The 22,248-nt window shown below is 38.2% G+C and overlaps 1 protein-coding gene across 3 annotated transcripts; it reads right to left on the reverse strand.

Annotated features, from left to right (window-relative positions):
* Positions 1–226: 226 nt before the first annotated feature.
* Positions 227–19,018, reverse strand: fli1rs (Fli-1 proto-oncogene, ETS transcription factor-related sequence). 3 transcript variants are annotated; one of them, XM_067600771.1, is made up of 10 exons: positions 18,830–19,018; positions 12,152–12,357; positions 9,845–10,011; positions 6,218–6,421; positions 4,948–5,025; positions 3,447–3,515; positions 3,224–3,286; positions 2,133–2,180; positions 1,802–1,888; positions 227–1,314 (listed from the first exon to the last, which is right to left on the reverse strand). In XM_067600771.1, exons 1-10 carry the CDS (start codon positions 18,845–18,847, stop codon positions 791–793), a joined length of 1,464 nt encoding a protein of 487 aa, XP_067456872.1. In that variant the 5' UTR covers positions 18,848–19,018; the 3' UTR covers positions 227–790. The 3 variants fall into 3 exon arrangements, with proteins under 3 accessions (XP_067456872.1, XP_067456873.1, XP_067456874.1); XM_067600772.1 differs by lacking the exon at positions 18,830–19,018 and adding an exon at positions 18,280–18,693; XM_067600773.1 differs by lacking the exon at positions 1,802–1,888 and having other exon boundaries at positions 18,830–19,017.
* Positions 19,019–22,248: the final 3,230 nt, after the last annotated feature.

Below are 22,248 nucleotides of genomic sequence, written 5' to 3' on the forward strand. Positions count from 1 at the left end.
GGTGTATGTAAGTTTTTTTGAGGATATTTTTTTGTAGTGTTACACATCAATTTGAGAAAGCTGCTGTTGGTAAAAACTGTGCAACTGGATTGCTGAGAAAAACATATCAATCTCCTTGTTAGAGAATGGTAATGATCTTCTCATCTAACTCGCCACAAGAAAGTGAACAAAACGCTCCAAAAGCAAGTTTAAATTCAGAATCTGTAAATGATCATGGTCACAGGAGTCCATTTTTAGGTACAAGCATCATTTATTAACTTTACATCATGAGTAAATGTGTTATTGCTACATGACAAACATTCTGTACAATTTCCTTTACAAATGTCAGGTCATTGAACATGATAACTGCAGTTTCGGCCTATGAAGTGGAAAGTTACAAAACCGTTATGCTACTCATACAGTTATGGCTATGACTTCTGTCTTTACAACAAGTTACTATCACACAACATACTTACAAAAGGGAAAAAAAACTTGGTTCCATAACAACTGAAACACTGTAAATAGTGAGTCATCAGTATATTCATACAAAATCTTAGAAGGGTACTATATCAATCCTTTCCATTCATCACAGAGTTGATTTACCCTCACATTTTCTTGTGTCCATCTTTAAGAAGGAATACGACAAAGACAGCATTATAATGCCCTTATGAAAACAGACCATAGCGTCATATCACCTTCATTTCAGACAGGGTTCAGCTCAGGTGCATCCTGGATGGACTGTGCATGTGTATTGTTGCACATTTGGGTTCCTCTCCTGCGTTTCACCACTCAGGTGTGAAATGCATCGTCCTCAGTAGTATGAGCTCAGGTGGGAGTGGGTGGTGGGATGTCTGGTCATGGCTGACCCAGGATAGATGGGGCTGTTGGGTGAGTTCCAATATGTCGACGGAGGACCGAAAAAGTTGCCGGGGGAGACGGGCATAGGTGGAGGATGGCCACCCATGAAGTTCATTTTGGGTTGGTGGCTGTGGTAGGGCTGGACATACGACATCTCAGTCTGGTACTTAACAATCCCTCCTTCAGCTGCATGATTCTGGTGTGCCTGCGAGATGCCTTGGAAGTCAAATTTGTAGGCGTAGCGCTTGCCGTGCACCTTAGTCATGATGTTCTTGTCGTAGTAGTAGCGCAGAGCACGGCTCAGCTTGTCATAGTTCATGTTGGGCTTGCTCTTGCGCTCGCCCCAGCGCTTCGCCACCTCGTCTGGGTCAGTCATCTTGAACTCGCCGTTGGTGCCCTCCCAGGTGATGATCCCGGCATTGTTGCTGTCGGACAGCAGCTCCAGCAGGAACTGCCACAGCTGGATCTGCCCTGAACCTGGGAGAAGAGAAAAGTTAGAATTAAGGGAATGTGTACTGACGTGAATGGTTGTTCACATAAAGCAAGACATGAGTATGTCTGTGAAATGTTTGCATCTAAGCCTTTGTTCAACAATGTGATCTCATACGTTTGATCTTTATTCTTTCACTTGTACTATTGGAACATTTTGGAGAATGTAATCTGTGTGTAAATATTGAGCCATTAGCATCAATTAGCTTTCAAAGTTAGCATTAGAATTTTGAATAAATGAAAACAAAAACATTTTAACTCTTTGATGCTTCAGGTTATTCCAGGACCTTGGACAGCTCCTCAATTTTTCTTGTAACAAAGTATAGGACTACTGAAGGAGTTTTGTTGTGGATGGGTGTCTTTCCTAGCAGTAACAGGACACATATCTAAAATCTCAGAGCCTATTATTCCACCAAATGTGACCTTTTCACTGTGTGGCTTGGAGGAAGTGACAGACATCGGGGCAGAAACCTACCCACAGGCCTGTGAGCGCTGGGGTCAGGGAGCTTGTATGGACTTTGTTTGCCTGTTCGGTTCTTGGATGAGCTGAGGGCTTGTCCTTCTGTGAGGAAACAGCAGGGCAAACAGTCATTTTGGTGAGAGGGAAGCCAGATTTCGTCTCTGCATAAGCGTGATGCAATTATGCTGACACAACAGGTGTTGCTTGACATTTACTTCATTTTGGAAAGTAAGTGCCTGTGTGCCAGCCCTTGCTTGCTTTTCTCTCATGTTGCCAAAGCAGACAGTGTAAAGGCCTCATTTGTGTCATCCTCATTTGTTTATCTTGTGGTGGTTTAGATTCTTACCTGGATTGGCTAGTCGACTGCTTAGGGGCCCTAATGTCTGATACGGGTCTGTAAAGAAAAAAACATTTTTTACACATTCTTTCTTTTAGATGTTACTTACTTTTACTTTCCTACATATGTTTGCTAGCGATATGAAAAATGGCCACAAAATGGACAAAGTTGTACAGGTTGTTGTCCACAGATATTTCAGTGTGCACCAGGCATTCATGGTTCCCGAGGATGAAGCCTACTTACTTTGGTGATTCCCCAACTTTTCCTCTAGAGCCACACATTTGTGGTTTTGAGTGAGATGTTTCAACAACTATTGGATAGACTACTATGAAATTTGGTACATACATTCATGTTCCCTTTAAAATGTATATTAATAACTTTGGTTACTCCATCATCGGGTCAAAATTTCACTTAGTTATTGTGTGTATTTATGGCTAAATGCCTGCAAAACAATATTAATTGTACCATACATAATTAATACCATAAGCCTTAGCTTTACTTTATGCTAAACAATTGTTAGCATGCTTACATGCTAAACTAAGGCTATATACATGATAACATTATACCATTATACCAGAAGCACGTCATCCATCTGTGCTGCTCTGATGTTTTAAAAATGCAGCATGTCGCGCCAGTCAGGTTATTCTGTGTCATTTCATGTTGTATTCTGATTGGTTTGTTGTAGACGTAGGTTGTAGCAGCAATCACATTGTTGGAATTTGGTCTTAAATTTCTGATACTGTCAGAATTTTGCTTCAGGCTGTCTTTGGTCGCCAAAGCTCCAAATCAGTCATCAGTGGATGTGTCTCACAGTGTGCTCTAGGACACGTTTTTGATTTTAGCGCATTTCTCTCATGATTGTCAACTTTAATCTCAGACAGCCCAGTATTGCTCAGTGTAAAGTGGCCTTTAGTCTTGTTTACTATCTCTGTCTTTGGAAACATTGAGACCTCAACTGGAATTGAAAAGTTGAGATCTCAATTTAAAATGAGTTGAGTTTGAGCAGTTCTTGCCAGCACAATGTGAGTTTGTAATGATGAACGGTCTTAAAGGTTCATGGGTGTGAATATGATAATATTTGGTATAAATGGTTTTCACACCTTGGACAAGTCTTGGAGCAGGCTCTGTAACTCTTGTGCTGTGTTGGTGCTCCATGGTGGACCCTACAAATGAGAAAGAAAATGACTAATGTGATTTTGTTTGTTGCTCGGCTGTGGCCTAGTTTTGATCAGTCAATTTATATGCAAAACCAGAAGTTGTTCATGCATTAAAAAATAATCATGATCATTAGTTTTATATCATTCTGTGTTTCTGTTGTCATACCTTTTGGCACTGCAGTCATGGTGTTTGCAGGCCAGCTGTTTCTGCGGCTGATCTCATCAAAACCACTCTCTGCACACACACAAAAACAAGGAATGAGACTAGACTTTGACAAGCATGTGGCATAAAAAGGCTTTGAAGTGGACAGTTAAACTATAGTGGGAAGGAAGTCAGTAAATGAAGACCAAGACGATAAGAGTTGGACAACAGTCATGGGAGGTCTGAAGATGACCCACAGTTTCTTGGGTGAGCGTTCTTTTGTTCAAGCCACCCCTGTCGCCACAAGATTGTGAGTTGTGTCCCAGGAGTGGGACCCATACCCCCCATTTCCTACACTGTTGCAGCTGTTTCCTGTCTGAAACTGGCTGTTGAGTTTTGGACTCATTAAGGTTTTGTCAACTGAGCTCAGTGTTGTGCCAAGGAACGTTTTTGACTCTTGAAACTATGTACCATCATTCTGAAACTCAACACATTATTTTTAAAACCCTAAATCGTTCAAGTAGTTTTCCTCACAGCTAAGATTGTGACTATGAATTCTGAGCTTTGATTCACACCCAGAAGCAATGAGACAGACCTCGACAATATGACAAATAGGACATGAGAGCAAGTAGACATGAAATACTGAAAGAAAATTTTGCTTTAAGAAAAATGCATTTATTGTCATGTATTTGCCGAATAAGTCATAATGAAATGAAAAGTTTGTTCTGTGTCATTACAAAAGTATTTCTAAAGGATGTAATCAGATCTGCTTAAATGATGATTATGATAAAGAGGTAGCTTTATTGGCTGCAACTAACAATTATTTCATTATTAATAAATCTGTGGATTATCTCCTTAATTGTTTATAAAATGTCAAATAGTGAAAATGCCCACTATAACTTCTTAGAGGTCACAATGATTTTCTGTCAATTGACTAATCATTGCAGCTCTAATAATATTTGAATATGACAAAAAAAAACTATATCTATATTAAAATCTCACTGCCTTCTGGAAGAAACACACTTTGCATTTGCAACTGCTAACACCATCACTGGAAATATTTGAAAGTGTAGAAGCAAAAAGAACTGCTGTCTACTTGTGACTTTAAAGCCCCTGAAAACTTGATTTCAAATCTTAAGTATTTCTCTATAACTTTAAGTGTCCATGGCTAAACAAGCAGCAATCAAAAACATCCTTGGTTATTATTTATTAAGAATTCAGCACTTAAAAAGTCAGTTAATCTTCTTCTGTGTGGGTGTGATTTGATCAGATTCGATTGATAATGCTGCCAACACAAGCAAACACACCCACAATTTCATCAGACACGTTTTCTAACTGAACCCGCCCACTCAAACGCAGTGAGAAAAGCAAGGGACAAAAATCTCATCTCAAGTACAAATATCTCATGTAAAATAACCAAAATCATGGCAGAAAATGCTGTGCATTTTTAAGAGCCTGTCTCTCTGTAATAGGTTCAGTGCTTTTAATAAAAAAGGAGGTGATGAAGGAGAGTGAAGGAGCTCACCTGCTTTCACCTGTAGTCTGGGTTGTTGTGGTGGTGTGTTGTTGGTGGGAGTTGTGGAGTAAGAGAACGTAGGACTACCTAAAATAAAGACCAAAAAAGTCAAGATTATAATCTGTTAATACAAAGACAATCAATCAATACCTGAGTACTATGAGTCTTTTGAAGTAAAGCAGAGGCACTAAAGATTGTAAAAGATTAGAGAGTTGTTGACTGTGTTGAGGACGTTTGAGGAAACAGTTTGTAATGTCAGATTATATTGTAAGATGTTCCTGTCATTCTGTCAACACCCTTTGTGTTGTAATATTACTTTAAAAACCCAACTAGAACATGGTGACTATCAGACCTCTATTAAAACTGACAAATGCTGCTAATTGTTATACAACTTGACATGATTTTCTTGTTCAGCTGCATTTGGAACAAGTATTTTGCAGAAGCTAACTTGCTGGTGCGTCAGTCACAAACAGAGCAAACTTATGTAATGTAGCAAGTGCTAGAAATCATGACTAGATATTGTGTGCTAAACACAGGAAACCTAACATTTGCAAAGAGGAAAAGTGGTCACAACACTTACTGAAAACAACATAACAACATCAGCCCCAAAAACACAGAGTGTCCCCGTATAGCAAGATGTGTCGATTATTTTGTCCACATCCTCAATTGGCCCTAATACTTGAGTGGAATTTGGGTGCTGTGAATTTAAATTTAAATTAAAGGATAGTGAGCATTAAAATGCCTGCCTAAAAAAGTAACGTCAATGCAAAAATTTAACAAATCTGGATGCAGACATATTTTTACTGTTGTAGTTAATGATTGTTTTCATCAACTATTTTTCCAAATAATGGATTCATCAAAATGACATTAAAAAATACATCACTTTTTGTCCAAAGCAGGCAGTAAAAACCTGAAGATATTTGATTTACAATGATATAAAACAAAATCAGAAACATTAACATTTAAGAAGCTGGAACCGGCAAATGTTTGGCATTTTCTTTTAGTGAATGACTAAAAAAGATAATTTATTATAAAATATGTTGATCAATTATCTGTTGTATGACTAGTTGGTTAATTGTCTCTGTTAATTGTTTCTGCACTACATATTTCACAGTGATGCTTCCAGAGAGTCTTTGGATTTTATTTCTGCTCCTGCTTCTCTGTTGAATACTTGTGACCACAGAACAATGAAATCTTTGCATTGTCAAAAGCTAAAACGAGCAAGAACCAAACAGTGTTATCAGCTAGCATGCTATCTCAGACATGAGGCGAGCCTTACTCTGCCGGAGGTAATTGAGGTGCGAGAGCAGGATGTCTGCGTTGTAGGCTGATGTGAGACGCATCATGTCTTCCTTGGTCATCTTGCACAGGGCCTTGCCATCCAGCGCTTGGAAGAGCATGACGTCCACCTCCTCCAGGACGTACTCCTTGATGGCCCAGTCCAGCCACTGCCGCACGTGGTCTTGTGTCCAAACCTCGGGATCTGGCATCAGAGGGTGGAGGGAAGACAGTTGCTCAGAAATTATCAGAAAAGATGATGATTTAGAACACGGTGTATATCACTGGAAATGTCTTAGAGGACAACCTGTTTGATTTTTATAAAAGAGTAAATTTTCTTTTAGCTAACTAGAGTTTGTAATAGCTGCTGTTCTGCTTTTCTTAACTAAAAAATGTTAATAAACAAGATGTTGTAGAGGTTGCAGGAAAATTAACACTAGCAACTCTGGACAAAGTGATATTAATTTACATCATGATTTTCCAGTGCAAATACTTAATACACCAGTTGTGACTGTTAAGATAAGATGAGGAATGCTTCACATGATTAAAAAATGTAAATTATCTCAGTGTTTGGATATATAATCTTGTCTTTTACATTGAAACTGCTGCTTTTCTTTATAAAAAATGCTCTTGAAATCGGGGGAAAAAAAGACCTAAGAACAGAGGAGGTGGGGGGGGGGCGGGGGGTTGTTATACAGAAATAGCCTGAAGAACTGTGGCGCAAACATGATTTGTTTGTAAGCGCATGAAAGTGCTGAATAACTCCGGAAACTACTTAGATACCAGTACCAGTTGTGATACTTGTGATTTTGATACTGATTGCAAAATGTGTGGTTGGGTGTGTACAAAAAAAGAGCCTGGTTGAGTCAAACTCAAAACATGGTTACCAGTTGCTACTTTTTTTTTTAACAGGTGTGCTGTTCATATTTTGAGTAAATATATCTTTAAACGGTTTAAAAACACTTGTTTGTTGAGAAAGCAGTTGATTTAGACTCTTTAACTGCACTTCTTTCCACTTTTAATCATCACTGTTGTCTTTAATGAGGCATTTTTCATAATGCAGATACAGAAAACTATTTTCTAATTAGATTTTGTACATACTGTCTAAAGTTTTAAAATGCCTGTAAACAAATAATTTGCAGTCTTGTTTATATATTATAGTCACATTATATGATATATTTCATATTCTATATCATATTAGATTGTATATGTTCTTATAGTTTTCACCTTTTTACACTTGCATGCTTCATTATTATTATTTTTTATGTGATAGGAAGCCACTTCTAAATCACAAGTCACTGTTTCAGTTTGCTTAAGCATAGCTTGAAACTTCAGTTTTGTACATAATTACATTTATGTACACTGGTCTTGGGTATCATATTATCTTTTGTATACTTTTATGTACCAGACATTTGTAAGTTTTTACTAACTTTTAGATTATTTTAAACTGATCTTGGTTTCTTGGCACAGTACTAAAATATATCACGACTGTGATTCAGGAAGGTAAGCTCATTTCCAGTAGCTAACAATGACTGTGCGCAGCAAATTGCCCGTAATATTAGGCAGGAGTCTTAGTTGTGAACAGAGGCCACCACACCCTTGGGTCCTGATTGTCCTTGGATAACACATGCTACTGTGATGCAATATCCGTGTATTATTAAGCAGAATAACCCAGCGCTGGTGACTCATTGGTGAATCTCGTTGGATTCTACAGAGAACTGAATTAAAAATCCACTTCGCCTCTACGGAGCGCCGTCTGAGGTGGGATTCCTCCAGAGACTGACTCAATGAAACGTGCACACAGACACACTGAATTACTAATATCACGAGTCTCATAGGAGACTAACTGTATGGGAACTGTGCAATAGAGTGAGTGTAAAATATACTGGCAGTGATTCATAGCAAGGATGACATGGACTAAGTGGAAAGTGTTGTATAAGTACAATAGACAGTATAAAACTCAACTATGACTACTCAGATAGTAATGACACTGTCTTTACTCCAAGACTATGATTTTCCCCTGAGCACAGTTGATTTCCATTTTTTCCAGGGTTTAACTGTAGCAGAAGAAGCCATTATTGAAGCTTTACTGACAATGGAGTCTTTCAGGATGAACATTCAACAAATGTTTAGATTAAAATACAAGGCAACACAACTATATAAACAGCTAAGTGGGAACACACAGGTGCCATTTTGAGTGTTTTTATCAACATTTTACCCCAAATGTCTATAAAGCAAAGCTTTGTTATGCTTAAATAAACTAAAGGATATTAGTCTTCTGTTTGGAAGGATAAGGCCAATGTTATTCAATACTTTTCATATTGTCAACAAATCCAGTAAAAAGGCTAAAACCAACAATGCCTTAGTCTGTCTTAATACTCTGTCTGTGGCACTCGGCACCAAGTCTATTGGTTCTTGCTGAAGATGTAAATCTTTAAAATGGGTCATGAATGTATAGTTTCATTTTTTATAAAGGCTAAATAATTTTCTTTAACAGCTGTGCACTGTTGTTTTTTAGCAAACATTACTCAAACAGGAGTAAATAGTGCATTTGTCTGGGACTATTTTCAGCTGTGGATGAATAACATTTCGGGTAACAGGAAATTGCAGTTGTATATTCCAGACATCAGGTATTTAGACACTGACACATTTCTTTATTTTTCAGGCTCTGTGCTTGAGCACATTCAATTTGAAATAAAATAACTGATACAACATTAAAGTGCCAAGTCTCAGCTTTAATTTGAGTAGGTTTCCATCAGTATAGAAATAACTGCGTGGGAGACAATTGTCCAAATACATGTGGTCTGGACTGATGTGGGATTGAGTCAAATTAAACTAGAGTGCCCATGTTCATCATAATGAAAAAACATGTCACCCAGTGCAGCGGTGTGGCTCATTTATGTGTGTTTAATAGTTTTTGGACAACAATGGAGGTCTGTGGTGCACAGAAATAAGCTATATCAGGCTTAAGTTACGCAGAAAATACTCGTAAGTAGGATCAATTCATTGTTGGTTTTGGTCTTTTCATAAGATTAGTTGACAACAAGAAAAATAAAATATCTCCAGCTTGTTGGAGGAGGTAAAATGTGCAAAGTGGTCAATCTGAAATCATCTGAAGTCATAGTTTGAGAAATATTTTCATTTGGGAAATTATTTTCACATTATGAATAATGTCTTTTGCAATGTCACTGATTATTTATTATTTTTACAGTGTTCGTGTTGAAAAAAGAAGGCAGGAAGATTAAAAATGAAAGTCCACACCACCTGATCACACATCCATTCTTGCTCTTTCATTGACATCACAGTCCTTAGTGCTAATTTTAGACTTTAGACTTCACACTTTTTAAATAGCATTTATTTTAAACCCTGATATCATACTCAAGCACATACTGTGACCTGAAACCTGCTATTGTTCATTGTTAGCACTGGGGAGTAGTAGTTGGTAGTGGATGTATTATGAGGAAGAAGGGTTAGATACACAAACACACACTGTGCCCATCTCTGATTTGGTTATTGACATTGCACAAGCCCAGTGTGTGCCAGCTCTTGGGAAACTGTCTTGTGACGGCGATGGTGTATGTGTGAGGATGGAGGGTGACTGCCAGCTCATGCGAGTGAGTCAGCTCACCTGCCGGCACGATGACCCTCTTCTCCTCTGTGGCGTTGCTGGGTGGGGTGGCGGTCTGGGGGCTGACACGAGGCTCTGGGTATGAGGCCTGGTACGGCATCGGGGCCCCATCATTGCTCATGTGCCTGGAGCGCTTGGTGACGCTGCAGTCCACAGGGGACTCGCGGCTAGAACAGACAGAGGTGAGAAGTCGAGGTCAAAGGGTAACTTTACTCTAAGTCCCCCTTTTCAGCACCTACAAAAAGTATAAAACGTTTAATAAATGGTTTATAACACACTTCAATTTAATTTTATTAATGTACTTGTCAACAACTAAAATATATCTCTTCCTGTTGGCGCCCATATGTGGACGCTGCTGTAAAAACAGATAATGAATGATAAGATACAGTAAAACACATTTGAAATAACCTAAAATATGTCTTATAGAAGTTATAATTGCTGACAAATACTGTAATTAATAAACACATAATGTCCTTATATCTGCTAACAAATATATTATAACATGTTATAAACCTTTTATTAAATCCCTGTATACTCCTTATGAATGCTAAATTGTGGGACTTAAAGGTTTTCTTCACAAGGCTGGGAAAGTTTAGAGGAATAATGTGATCATTAAAATGCCTTTTAAAGCTCGTAAATGTTTTTCAGTATTTGTGCACATCCATTCATCGAACTCTATGAGCAGATGCCATTTTCTATATTTAGATATTAGTTACTGTCGTTAATAATCTCTGGCAAACATTTTTAAACATTGTTCCGACTGTTTTCCTAACTCAAGTTCTATAGGTTTTATAGGTGTTTTACAAGTGAAAATTTGTTAAGAAGGGAAAAAAATGTAAACGATAAAGATTATTTTGAACTGAGGAATCTGTGACGTTAGTTACGACTAGTTTATTAGATGATAAACTGAGAATTAAATCTTTACTAGTGTTTGTTCCACAAATGACTCATGAATAGACCATGAGTTTTCTCATGATGACAGATTTGGTTCGTATTTTCAAGAATAGTATCTTCCCCAGAGATCACTGATCACCTAAGAATTTGTTAATCAGTCAAACCCTAATCACAAATTAATGCTATAGCACGGTGCTCCTAGATTACACGAAGGAATTAATTATTTTTTCAGCTGTTAAATTAATGAAGCAAGCGTGATTATATAAACATCTTTAAAATGTTTTTCTGTACGTCTTGCTCATTTCCTGTCAAAATGCTTGAGTAGTCAATAAATTGGCACCCTAACAATAATGGCAAATAAATAAATAAAACCAATTAATTCAGATCAGCAAACTTGGATAACCTTCACCAGATGTGGCTTTTAAGATTATATATCAGTATATTTAAATTTAAATTAATGCTCACATAAGTGCAAATGCGAATTATAAACACAGAAGCTGTTATGACATCTCTTTATCAAATCATGTTGTTTTTAAATGAAGTTGTTAATGAGTTTTATAAATTGTTCCCATATAGGTTTATCCATTTAGTTCCACTATAATTCTAATTATATCATATTATTTTTAAGAGTTTTGCCCTTAAAGGATAGGTTCACAATTTTTCAAGTCTGTCTCAATCTTAAAACAACAGTTATCTGTCCAAATTATCATTTAAATAGGTTTTGCTCACTGTGGGCATTCTTCCTGTTCGTACTGGCCATTAAGAGATCCCTTCTCAAAGTGCTTTCAATGTAAGTGAAGAGGGACAAAATTCTGGTTTTGTGCAAAAATGTATTCAAAGGTTTATCCAAAGCTTATATGAAGCTGCAGCCAAATTAGTCTAATCAAGGGGATATCTTGGATAGTTACAGCCTTTTCTGTAGAAATTTCCGTGTTTTTGTTACTATTCTTCCACTGCCGCTCAACAGGAAAACACTTCCCGGGAAATGCAAAGAGGGATTTAACTTTGGAAGATATTCACTGGATTTGACTCATTTGAATGTCTGAAGCCTCATTTTGGCTTCAGATAAACTTTTGAGGACATTTTTTTCATAAAGTGAGGACTATGGATTTTGTCCCCCGTCACTTAGATTGAACATATAAAAGGATCTTCTAATCGTCAGTATGAACAGGAAGAATGATTACAGCAAGAAAAACCTATTTCGGTGTTTATTTGGGTGCCTGACTGTTGTTTCAAGACAACATATCAGTGCTGACTTATAGGCCATTGACGTGGTTACATTTGTAATAAGTCAACAATAAATATTTTTAGGTTTTGGAAAAACCCAGGTCGCAGACATGGATTGTGACAAAGCCTCAGTCAGGTAATCCGGGAACCAGTGCTCCCCAGTGGCCTCATCCCGTCCTGACTCACCTGGTTCCATTGACGTGCTCGCCTCTTTTCCCAGGGTTTTGCGCTGCTGACCCCACCCACTCAGGCTCTGTGGGCTCGGGACTCTGCTTGGAGGTCTGGTTGTACGGGCCAGGCGACGTCATCTCAGCCTTCATGTGCATGGCTGGGGCTGCAGGGTAGGGCGGCTCGAATATGGGCTGATCCTCACTCACCACGGACAGCGCTTCCTGTCCAACAGAGCCACAGTCAGTGTCTGCAGTCACAACCTGTGGAAATTGTCTTTTTTTCCACACGCACACTCAAGTTGATTCCACCTAAGATGCCTAATGACTCAACTATGAACTTTTATCTGAACTTTTAAATCAGGTGAATCAGTTTTACGACAGCAGAGGCATGGATAGAACCATTTTTTAAACCTCACTCTTATTGGAGAAGGAAAATACCATCTCAAATATCTAGTTAAGGGCTAAACTTTGTCCCTTTTCTTCTGGAACTTGATAGTATATCAACATAATCAATAATCATAGTTTGAAGGAGATATACCCTCTCAAAAAAAACAGAGTCATATTTCCTGTATCATATTGTAGTGAAGTAGTATATTCACTACAACAGCAAAAAACAACAACAAAAAAAACATTTGTAAACGGTTACAGAATGATTAATCTATGATTGATCTGCACTATATAACCAGCTTGAAATTGTTGAAAAGTCCATGAAATGTAAAGGCTGACTTCAATACTTTGAGAAATTATCTATGTATTTTAAAAATAAGCAAAATTGGTGAAAAGGGGGAGTGTCCATGACTTAACTGGTTTTTTCGATTAAGTGACTTGCTCAGATGGAGGGACTATTTCAAATTAATTTTCTCCACTTCTACCTTTCCCTAGCTCTGTCATGATTTAAACTAGCAATCCTCTGATCACAGGCTTTCTTTTCTAGCCTCCAAACTATATCTGTCACAAAAAATTGCTCATTCAAATGCTTAAAATTCAGTGGTTCTCCCCTGTGATTCAGTAAAACTTTAAGCGTATGTTTCATCTACACAACCAGAGATACAGGAGCTTATCAAACCACTAAGAAAAACTACTCAGAGGTGAAATGACAAGTAGACTGTTCAGAAATGGCAAGATGTAGGTTCTGCTGCAGTCTAATCTTAAAAAACAATCAGTAACCTTAACCACAGTTTTATTTTTTCGTTAGGATTGGGGTTGCAAGGGGGGAGGGTTGCGAGCTCAAGGTGGAGACTAATCGAGATGTAAGACCGTCTTCCTGTGTTCAGCACCTTCAACAAGGCCTCAAAACCACCCAAGATGGCACTTTTCATCCCACGCACCCACCGGACCTGTTGTTCTGTCTGCTGCTCAAATTAAGTGCGTGCATGCGCGATGCGACTGTGAGAGTCTAAGTGGGTGCAAGTGCGTGTTTGTTTAGAGGAGTTGAGCATTGTCTTTGGGCCTCGTACGTCAGTGCCGTGCTTTTTCAGTGGCCTACAGGAAACCTGGCCGCCATGTGCAGAGGAACCTTTTGGCACAGGCCAAGGGAGAGGAAATGGTGGAGGAGGGGGGCACAGTGTAAAAAAAATGTGGGTCATTTTAAAGCTGGAAAACAACCCTAAAGCCTGTGGTCAGGAGAGGAGAGGGGGTCGAGTTCATTGGGCAGCAAGAAGAGTATAGCCTTGATTGAAGTGCCGCCTTTGCATTGTTTTTGCTTCGGTGTGCGTATGTTTTTTTTTTTAGCTCAATTGTTACCCAAGCGTTGTAAACCACATCTTAATGCATGGCACACAGTTTGGCATTTCCTCCAGGCTGCAGTCAAGCTGATACAGAAGTCAGCAGTGTTTGGGACTTTAGCAACCTGCTGCTGCTGCTGCTGCTGCTGCTGCTGCTGCTGCACTGAGACTTTGCTGCTGTGTAATGGATACGCCCTTTTTTTGAAGCAAGCACAGGCAGAAAGTTTCATTTAAAGAAAACTACATTTTGATTTCACAGCAAGCAAATATCACCTGATAAACATTGCTCAAGATGAAAAGACACAGATAAAAAAAACAAACATCAAATGTAGGTGCTAAATAAAGTAGGCGTCAGTTTTTTTTTTAGATGATTTTGAACTCTTCAAGTCTTACTACAATATAAAAAACATGCACTAATGCATGCACTTTTGCATGTGACTGCTGTATTTATCAGGCCTTTATGTTGCCCTGCTCAGCTTTCTTTTGACCGCACTCTGTTTTCTTCTTCAGCTGATTGCTTTGTTTTACTTCTGTTGTGTCGTCCTCTTTCCTCTCTCTCAGAGGCCCTTTACTCTGTGCAGAAGTGAAACAACAGGCAGGATAAAACCGGCTGCCGACAGCAAGTTCTCATGAGAACAGATGATAGTGAAGTTGTATGCAGTGTTAGCCCTCATCCTACTGACATATTTAACATACAAGGACCACAGACTGGGGTCTGAGAATAAACCACTGTAAGAGACCACCATCATAGCAAAATGTTAACTTATTTCTTCTCAAAACATTATTAGTTATGTAATTAATGTCATCTGAAAAAAACAAACGGATAATTATTATTTTAGGAAAGTTACAGTTAATTTGTATATTGTGTAAAACAAAAATAAATACTTTTCTTTAATACAAATAGCAGCTTTTATCCCAAGTACAATCTTTCCACAAAGCCTTCAAAATAACTGACAGAGTGCCCCGACCTCCCCTGATAGTGTGTGATACTTTAAATTAGGACCCATAGCAAATATGAACTCAATAAATAGTTCCATCTACAAAAACCGCAAAGGTGCTTATGACTGGGGTTGCCCAGGGCTGCAATACACTGGTATTTTTTAAAAAGCACTAATTAAAACAGAAACAGAAAACAATGATATGAAGTCATAAGGAACAGATTGATCGACAAAGTCATGAAGAATTGGAATGAAAGAATAAAGCACCTGTGAGATATGACAAAAAGTATACCTCTGGTTCTGCGGGTACCCGAGTCAGTTGAATTAATGTTAAAGAGGATTTTTCTGTGCTCTACATTCAAACTGTTGATATGATCACGACTCACAGCCTCACTTCACGCTCAGTTTTTCGGCATAGCAGGCCTACATTCAGTGACAAGTTCATGCTTTCACAACCGCAAACGCACACTCCCGCTCTTTCTTTATCTTCCCTCCCTCTCTATGTGTCTCAGTCTCTCTGTCTCCCTCTCTCTCTCTTTTTCTCTCTCTCACTCTCATCTGCACACTGATACAAATATACCAAAATATGTGGCCTGACCGCTAGTGCCACAACTGACTTCCTGTTCAATGTGTTTCATAGAACAGCCTGTTGCTCAGTGACACAAAACAACTTTTTAAAAACATGACCTTCTTGAGGCTGTCACAGCCTTGTGCCTCCATGTCCTAAAACTTAGACCAGACGTGTTCGGTGTGAGAGTAAAACGTGTCAACTGTTTTCACTTGCTGCATGCAGCGAACGCATTAAGTCCTGCGTGGAAACTTTTGACATGGCTGTAAGTCAGCAGCTTTGCGGGTTGCATCATGATGCAGTCTTGCCCAAACTGATAGCTTCTAGCGTGATCACAGGCTGTTTACGACCTGGTCAGCCATACGTCTTTTATACTGTAAACATTTTAGATTAACAGTTGAACCGAAGGAAAAAGAAAAATCTCAAGTAAAATACCACCACATCTGACTTGGATTCCCTCATTTTCTAACCTAAGATACAGTTTAAAACAATGGTTCTCAAACTGTTTCACGTCAAGGACCCCTAAACTGACACAAATTAGACCACAGACCCCCCATCTGATAAGATTTTTGCTTTTAGATGTTTTATTACAGAAAATATATGAAACCCATGGCCAAAATAGTCACACATTCTGTCATTGTGTTACTTATTTGCTGGGAACCCCCTGGAAGCCCATCAAGGACTCCTGGGTCCCCAGACCCTACTCTGAGAACCACTGGTTTAAAAGCTCCACCACCAAGTATTTCTGCCTTCCTAAAGTCTTTTTTGACAGAATATCATGAAGGATAGCCAGAATTAGATAATATTAGATAATATTAGGTTGTAATAATGCTCAGACATAGGCTTAGGGCCTCCCAGTTTTTAATAACTTTTGATTAAATTAGATGATCAAATTTGCTCCTAAAAACACTTCAAATTAAGCTTTTTTTTTTTTTTTTTTGCTGTTAGATATGTTTTTAAACTAAATGAGGGTGGAACTTGACAGGTCACACCAACGTTTAGGAAGTGACAAATAATTAAACTATTTGATATTTTCTTGGTATTGCCTGACTGGAGCCAACTTTGGAAACCAACTTTGGTGCCCTTAAGTGCAACCAAGGATGTGGTTACAGCACCTTTCTTGCACGTACTGAGAAAATGTTTTTTTTTTATATTTTTAGTAATTCTATGACTAGATGTTTAAGGCACTACCTCCTCACCTCTTCATCTCAAACCTCAACGAATGTATCTGTTTTGCTTATGTGTAATGTGTTAAATAAGCTGATACAACCATCAACTCTTATGTCATTCATATTGTTTTGATCTTCTCAAAACAATTTGGGTTTTTTTTCCTGAGCTGAAAGAGGAGATTTAATTTGAACTTTCGATGCTGGTCTGCACACATGTTGTGTGTCCCCAACATCCTGAGTGTAACCTAACTATCATCCGCATATTTTTATTAACACACCTAATAATAGAATATGTATTTAACAAAAGAGAAAGTTAATTTGCTTTTCTCACAAAGTTTGTGCGTATTTATTTGTATTTACTGAGTTCATGTTTTCAGTTGCTCTTTCACAAAAGGCCTCCAGAAACTTAAATAATATTTTAACAAACGTATCAAATGGGTGTCAACTCTTATCAAGGCTTATGGGAGGATATTAAAAAGAATTGAAACCCCACACTCACAGAAAACAAGGTGTAGCCTACAATAACAGGCCGAGTTGTGCAAACAGCTCTCTGTGCTCGCCATGTCTGAGGCAAGTGGCAGAAAGCAGAAGTAAAAGTTAAGGCAAGCTGATTTTGCAAAGGCCTGAGCAGCTGCGCTTTCTGTAACACAAACAACGATGCGGTTTTCACAACTCGGAGCCTGGCAGCACGCAGTCAGGCCTCTGCAGGCCGCAAACTCAGGCCCAGGCCCGGTTCTCCTTCACCTCACGGCCTGAGGGAGAGGACAATGCAAAGTTAAAACAATGCAACGCCTCAGCTTGTCCACTCGTCTCTCTCTAGCGAGGCTTTGCCTTTTTGACATTTTTTTTTCTAGTCCAGGGAGCGGAAATGTGTGCGGAAAGTCTGAGGTTTGAGACAGGAAGCCTGCTGAGTTCAGATAACGACACCTGACAAGTGCTCCCGTTTGCAGCTATAAATTATACTTAAAATAACCTCAAACACACAATCTACTGCAACAGAGAGCAAGAGACTAATTATCTGAATGTAACAGTTATGTTTTATCAGTTAAGAATCCCGTATACGACACTATTTTAACTGTACGAAGATTTTAAATGTTAAATAAAAACATTTTTCTAAGGACTGAAATAAAGATTTAGGTTTTCGTTCAAGATGTCTCCTCATTTTTCTGCACTGGCCCTTTAATTGATAAATTACTTTTTATGTCATAATAAAAACAGTCAACCGATCGAGTTTAGCGTCCAAAATGCTTCAAGATACATATATATATTTATTTCAGAAACGAAACAAGAGAGAAATTAGTACAATTATTACTGTAGTTCCTCAATGTGTCGAGGCCCCAAACTAGTTTGGCTCAACAAAACATATTTCTGGTTTGAAATATCAAATCATTATTGTTTTTAACAAATTAAGAATTAACATTACGTCGAAATTAGGAGATTATTCAGTAGGTTGCAAGAATATTTATTGCAAAAATGGAAATTACAGCCTACAGCCCTGGTGTTGACGCACATTCGTTACAAAAAAAAAAAGAGTATGAATTTCTATGTTTGTGGTCCACATCGTTAGATAAAATGTTTTGCACTATCATCGTTTCCTATTAATCATTTGTCAGTGATCATTTTCGATATGAAATCTTGACACGAAGGCCGTTATTTCTGCATTTCTAATTATTTGAAACAATCACGGCGTTGTGCTCGTCAGAAAAAGACACACATGTGCTGCAATAGTATAAAATGTGAAATACCAGTCATCTGATGGAAATGGATCCTCTTGCTCTTTGAAAAGGGCTCTCATGTTGATCCATGGCGTCTTCAGGGACACCTGCATTGTGCGCATAAATAAAGTCCTGCATCCCTTCATTGAAACGTATTCGTTTAAGAAAAAAAAAAACAGGGTTTATCAGCCCCTATGACTGATCAGTAATTTCACTGTCCATGCGCTATTTTTGTTGTTGTTTTGTGGCTCCGTGGACGGTGCGGGATGAGCCCGATTAAACGCAGCAATCAGAAAAAAAAAACGAAACGCGCGCGTTTGGAAATCCTCTTTTTTCGCTTGTAACGGCCACCAATTAGTGTTTTTATCTGAGTGTAAAGATGTAGTGGTTAGTTGTGTTATTATAGAGCCGACATACAACCACGAACGGGAAGGAAGAGGAAATTTTGTACAAGAAGGAAAGAGTGGGGAGCTCGCATCACCGCCTTGACTCTCTCACTCAGCAGACCAGGGCTGGTGTGGGTGGCCGCCTGTCATTTTTCACCACCAGCAGCAGCGTTAAAAGCACATTAAACACCTACCTTTATCGTACAGTCCATTTCAGCAGCCTCGCAGTCTTTGTCATTTAGTCGTTTTTGTAAATGTTACAGCTAATTTAGCCTTCTAACCTCTCTTCAATTCATGCAGGGGTGCATTGGCTCTATGGCGCAAACCATTGCAGTTACAATTTTTTGCTCACAGACCATAACCGGATGGCAAGTTTTTTTCCCCCCCCTCGCTCGCTCTCTCTCTCTCTCTCTCTCTCTCTCGCGCTCTCTCTCTCTCTCTCGCTCTCTAAATTGGGAAGTGAAGTCACTCTTAACACTGCAAAAAAAAAAGAAAAGAAAAGAAAAAGCACTGAAGTTGTGTCTCGTGAAACCAAAGCTTAATTCTCAGAAGGAAAAACAATAAGCTCTCAAGTTTGTGCGTCAGATCAATGTCTAGAATCATCCTATAGGACATAAGAAGTCACAGCACATCAACCCACAAAAACAACAGATTTGAGTGTTTTGCAACAGTTAAACCACAGTGAAAATGAAAGGGGCCACTGACAGCTGAATGAAAGTGTCAGTGAACAAAAGTCTGGTCCTGTGTATAGATGCCTAAATGGCCAGACACCACACTATTTACAGGTGTAAGATGAGGCAAAATCCTGTCAAAATGCATAGTTCTTTTGGATCGAAATCCTTTGAAAGCAAAATTGTGAAACAACTTAGCAGATGAGATATTTTGAATCTATTAGGTGTGAAAACAGTTTATTAAAGTAAATGGAAAGTCGAGATATGTGTGAATGTACTTAAAATACATGAGCATTCATTGTATCCTGTTTAGTGAATCAGTGTTTTAATACTTTATATTTCTTGCCTTAAGCTTTTCCAGGTCCCATATTTGATTGAATCTGTGTGTTTTTTGTTTGTTTGTTTTCTTGTTTTATTTTTTATGTTGTGAGATTTGGACAAGTGTGTTATGTCATGTAGCACTGACTAGAATCAAATCCAATCAAACCAGAACAAACAGAACTGAACTTTGGTGGTGTTTTTTTTTCCTTTGCAGACTAAAATTAAAATGTCCTGGCTGACCAGCTGTTGAATGGAGGAACATCTATGAAAAATTCATGTTTATACCTCAAACATTGAAGCACCCAAAGGACATAAATCCGTGTATTACTTCTGTAAACTGTGTACTACAAAAGGCAATCACTTAACCTTGAATGTGATGGTTCATCATGAGTTTGCAATCTAAATTTGATCTTTTTTGCTTACGGTTATTATTTTAGGCATGACTATGTTAAAGCTCAGTACAATTAGTTTAATATCAATCCTGAGCACAAGGTTCATACAGCAAGATCATGGTCCCCACAGAGGGTTTGATAATGATACGTGGATGTTTGTTGGAGCTGTGAATGAGAAGACAACAAAGCTAGAATGATGAATTGGCAGGCCAGCATATCGGCCGATATTGTTGCAGGTATATCGATAATTAAGAAATAACGTCTCCACACAGTTTGTCCATCAGCAACCATAAAATGTTCCCGCTCAGTACATATCTTGATCTCAGTTCTTTAAAACGACTAATTTATGGGATCATTACCAAAAATGTTTGTGTATGTTTTGTGTTTATGCAAGAAAATTAGTATCAGTAGATATATCGTTATCAGAGTTTTGTATGTCTCCGTCAATATTGGTATCAGCCTCAAAAACCCAGTATTGATCAGGCTCCAGTAGATACACGTTTGTCACAAAAACAGCTGACGGGTTTCCTAGGTGGAAATGCTGAAAATTAAAAAAAAAACCCTTGATTATATTGCAAAAAAGTGAAATGGAAACCAATTCAGTGAGTAAAATGTGACATACACAATGACTTAAACGTCCACTGATGTCGATGAGATGAAAACATCAGATCTGTGTTGAGCTACGAAGAGACTGAAATGTTCCTCAAATGAATACATGAAACAAACATAAATGTCATATTTCCATCATGTTTTCTACATTGTTTTTCACGGTTTGAGGTTTGACTGGTGCTCTTTTAATCACGAAATCTTGTTGTGCCCTCTACCTCTGCAATGGTTTAATGGCATCTGACTGGAAAATTAGTGCCACCAGCATAACAACAGATGGAAACACATATTGATTTATATTTTCTTTTGCTGATTTTCTGGAAATTCTGTTAAAATTTGTGCTACATTTGGATAGAAACCTACTGAAAAGGGGCCCACAGTCCCATCCAACCCTTAAATCCTACAAGTCTTAGTTACACCCCTGGTCTAAGAGGTCAGTGGTCCCCAAACTGGAGTTCAGATACTTCTGTGGGTCTGGGCACAATGAAAAGTAGTTTCATTTCATTGTTATCTGTGACCTAATAAAGGAATGAACAAAGAAAAACAGATTTGACCACAAGTTTAACCCAGGCCTACATGCAGGTCTACAGCTTTTTGTAAATCTGCCCAAAATCGTAACGTCTGTGTAAAGAAGCAAATGTAATATGTTAAAAAATGTTTAAAAGCCCTGTATAGTTGACCATGTGAGGCGTTACATCTTTTCATGGACAACCAGCTGTTAACAGATTTATACACATACTTCCCACATGTCCATGAAAAAAAAGCCTAACGATTCAGGATTATTTAGACAGTCAACTTTATTTTTAGTCATTCTTCATAAAAAACTATAAACCGCTTTTTTTTTTTTACACTTCCAGTAGACCTGCATTCAAATGAACAAAAATAGTCCATATCCGGCTAACAGTCAGGTGGTAGTCACTGTAGATCTTTTGATAGTGAACGCTTAATCAGCGCAGAAAATTTCCATTTGGCTTCTTTTTTCCGACTGTCGGCCAGAGATTTCCTGGTTCGTCCACAATGCAGACGTCAGTGAAGGACAAAGTAACGATGTGACGCGTAAGAAGGCCTTGAAGGAAAATTAACAATTCACAAAAGATTAAAGTGGCCCCTTTAAATTCTGCTCAATAAACAAATTAATAAACGTTTTTATGATACCGTAAGTTCAATTTAAGCTATTTTATACCTCTCCATCTCTACACCTTGGAGGGAAACTGTACATTATATTCCACTACATTTATTTAACAGCTGCAGCTTACTTTGCAGATTAAGTTACTTTATACAAAACCTATTATGAGTTTATAAAATACAGTACATTGTTACAGATAAATTCCCAACAATTTTCTCCACCTCAACCAGCTGCAACATAACAACACTGACAGGAGCCATTTTTCTGCATAAGAGTACTTTTGCTTTGGCTATAAGTACATATTACTGCTAATACTTAAATACTTTTAGTTAAGGAACATGTGTATGTATGCGTATAAATACAAAGTGTCAGGTACTTATGTACATGTGTGACATATACAGCTGTGTAAAGTAACTAAGCACATTTACTCAAGTGCTGTACATAAGTACGATTTGAGGTACGTATTTCCATTGTCTGCTACTTTATACTTCCACTCC

Source organism: Thunnus thynnus, chromosome 10 (assembly GCF_963924715.1).
Source record: "Thunnus thynnus chromosome 10, fThuThy2.1, whole genome shotgun sequence".
NCBI lineage: Eukaryota > Metazoa > Chordata > Actinopteri > Scombriformes > Scombridae > Thunnus > Thunnus thynnus.

Bases quoted from the DNA above. Each gene is read 5' to 3' on its own strand.
- fli1rs (XM_067600771.1), bottom strand. The intron at 6,422-9,844 runs GTGAGCTGACTC...CTCTGATGCCAG, and splicing joins GAGGGTCATCGTGCCGGCAG to ATCCCGAGGTTTGGACACAA. The intron at 1,315-1,801 runs GTAGGTTTCTGC...CTCTTCTCCCAG, and splicing joins CAGCGCTCACAGGCCTGTGG to GTTCAGGGCAGATCCAGCTG.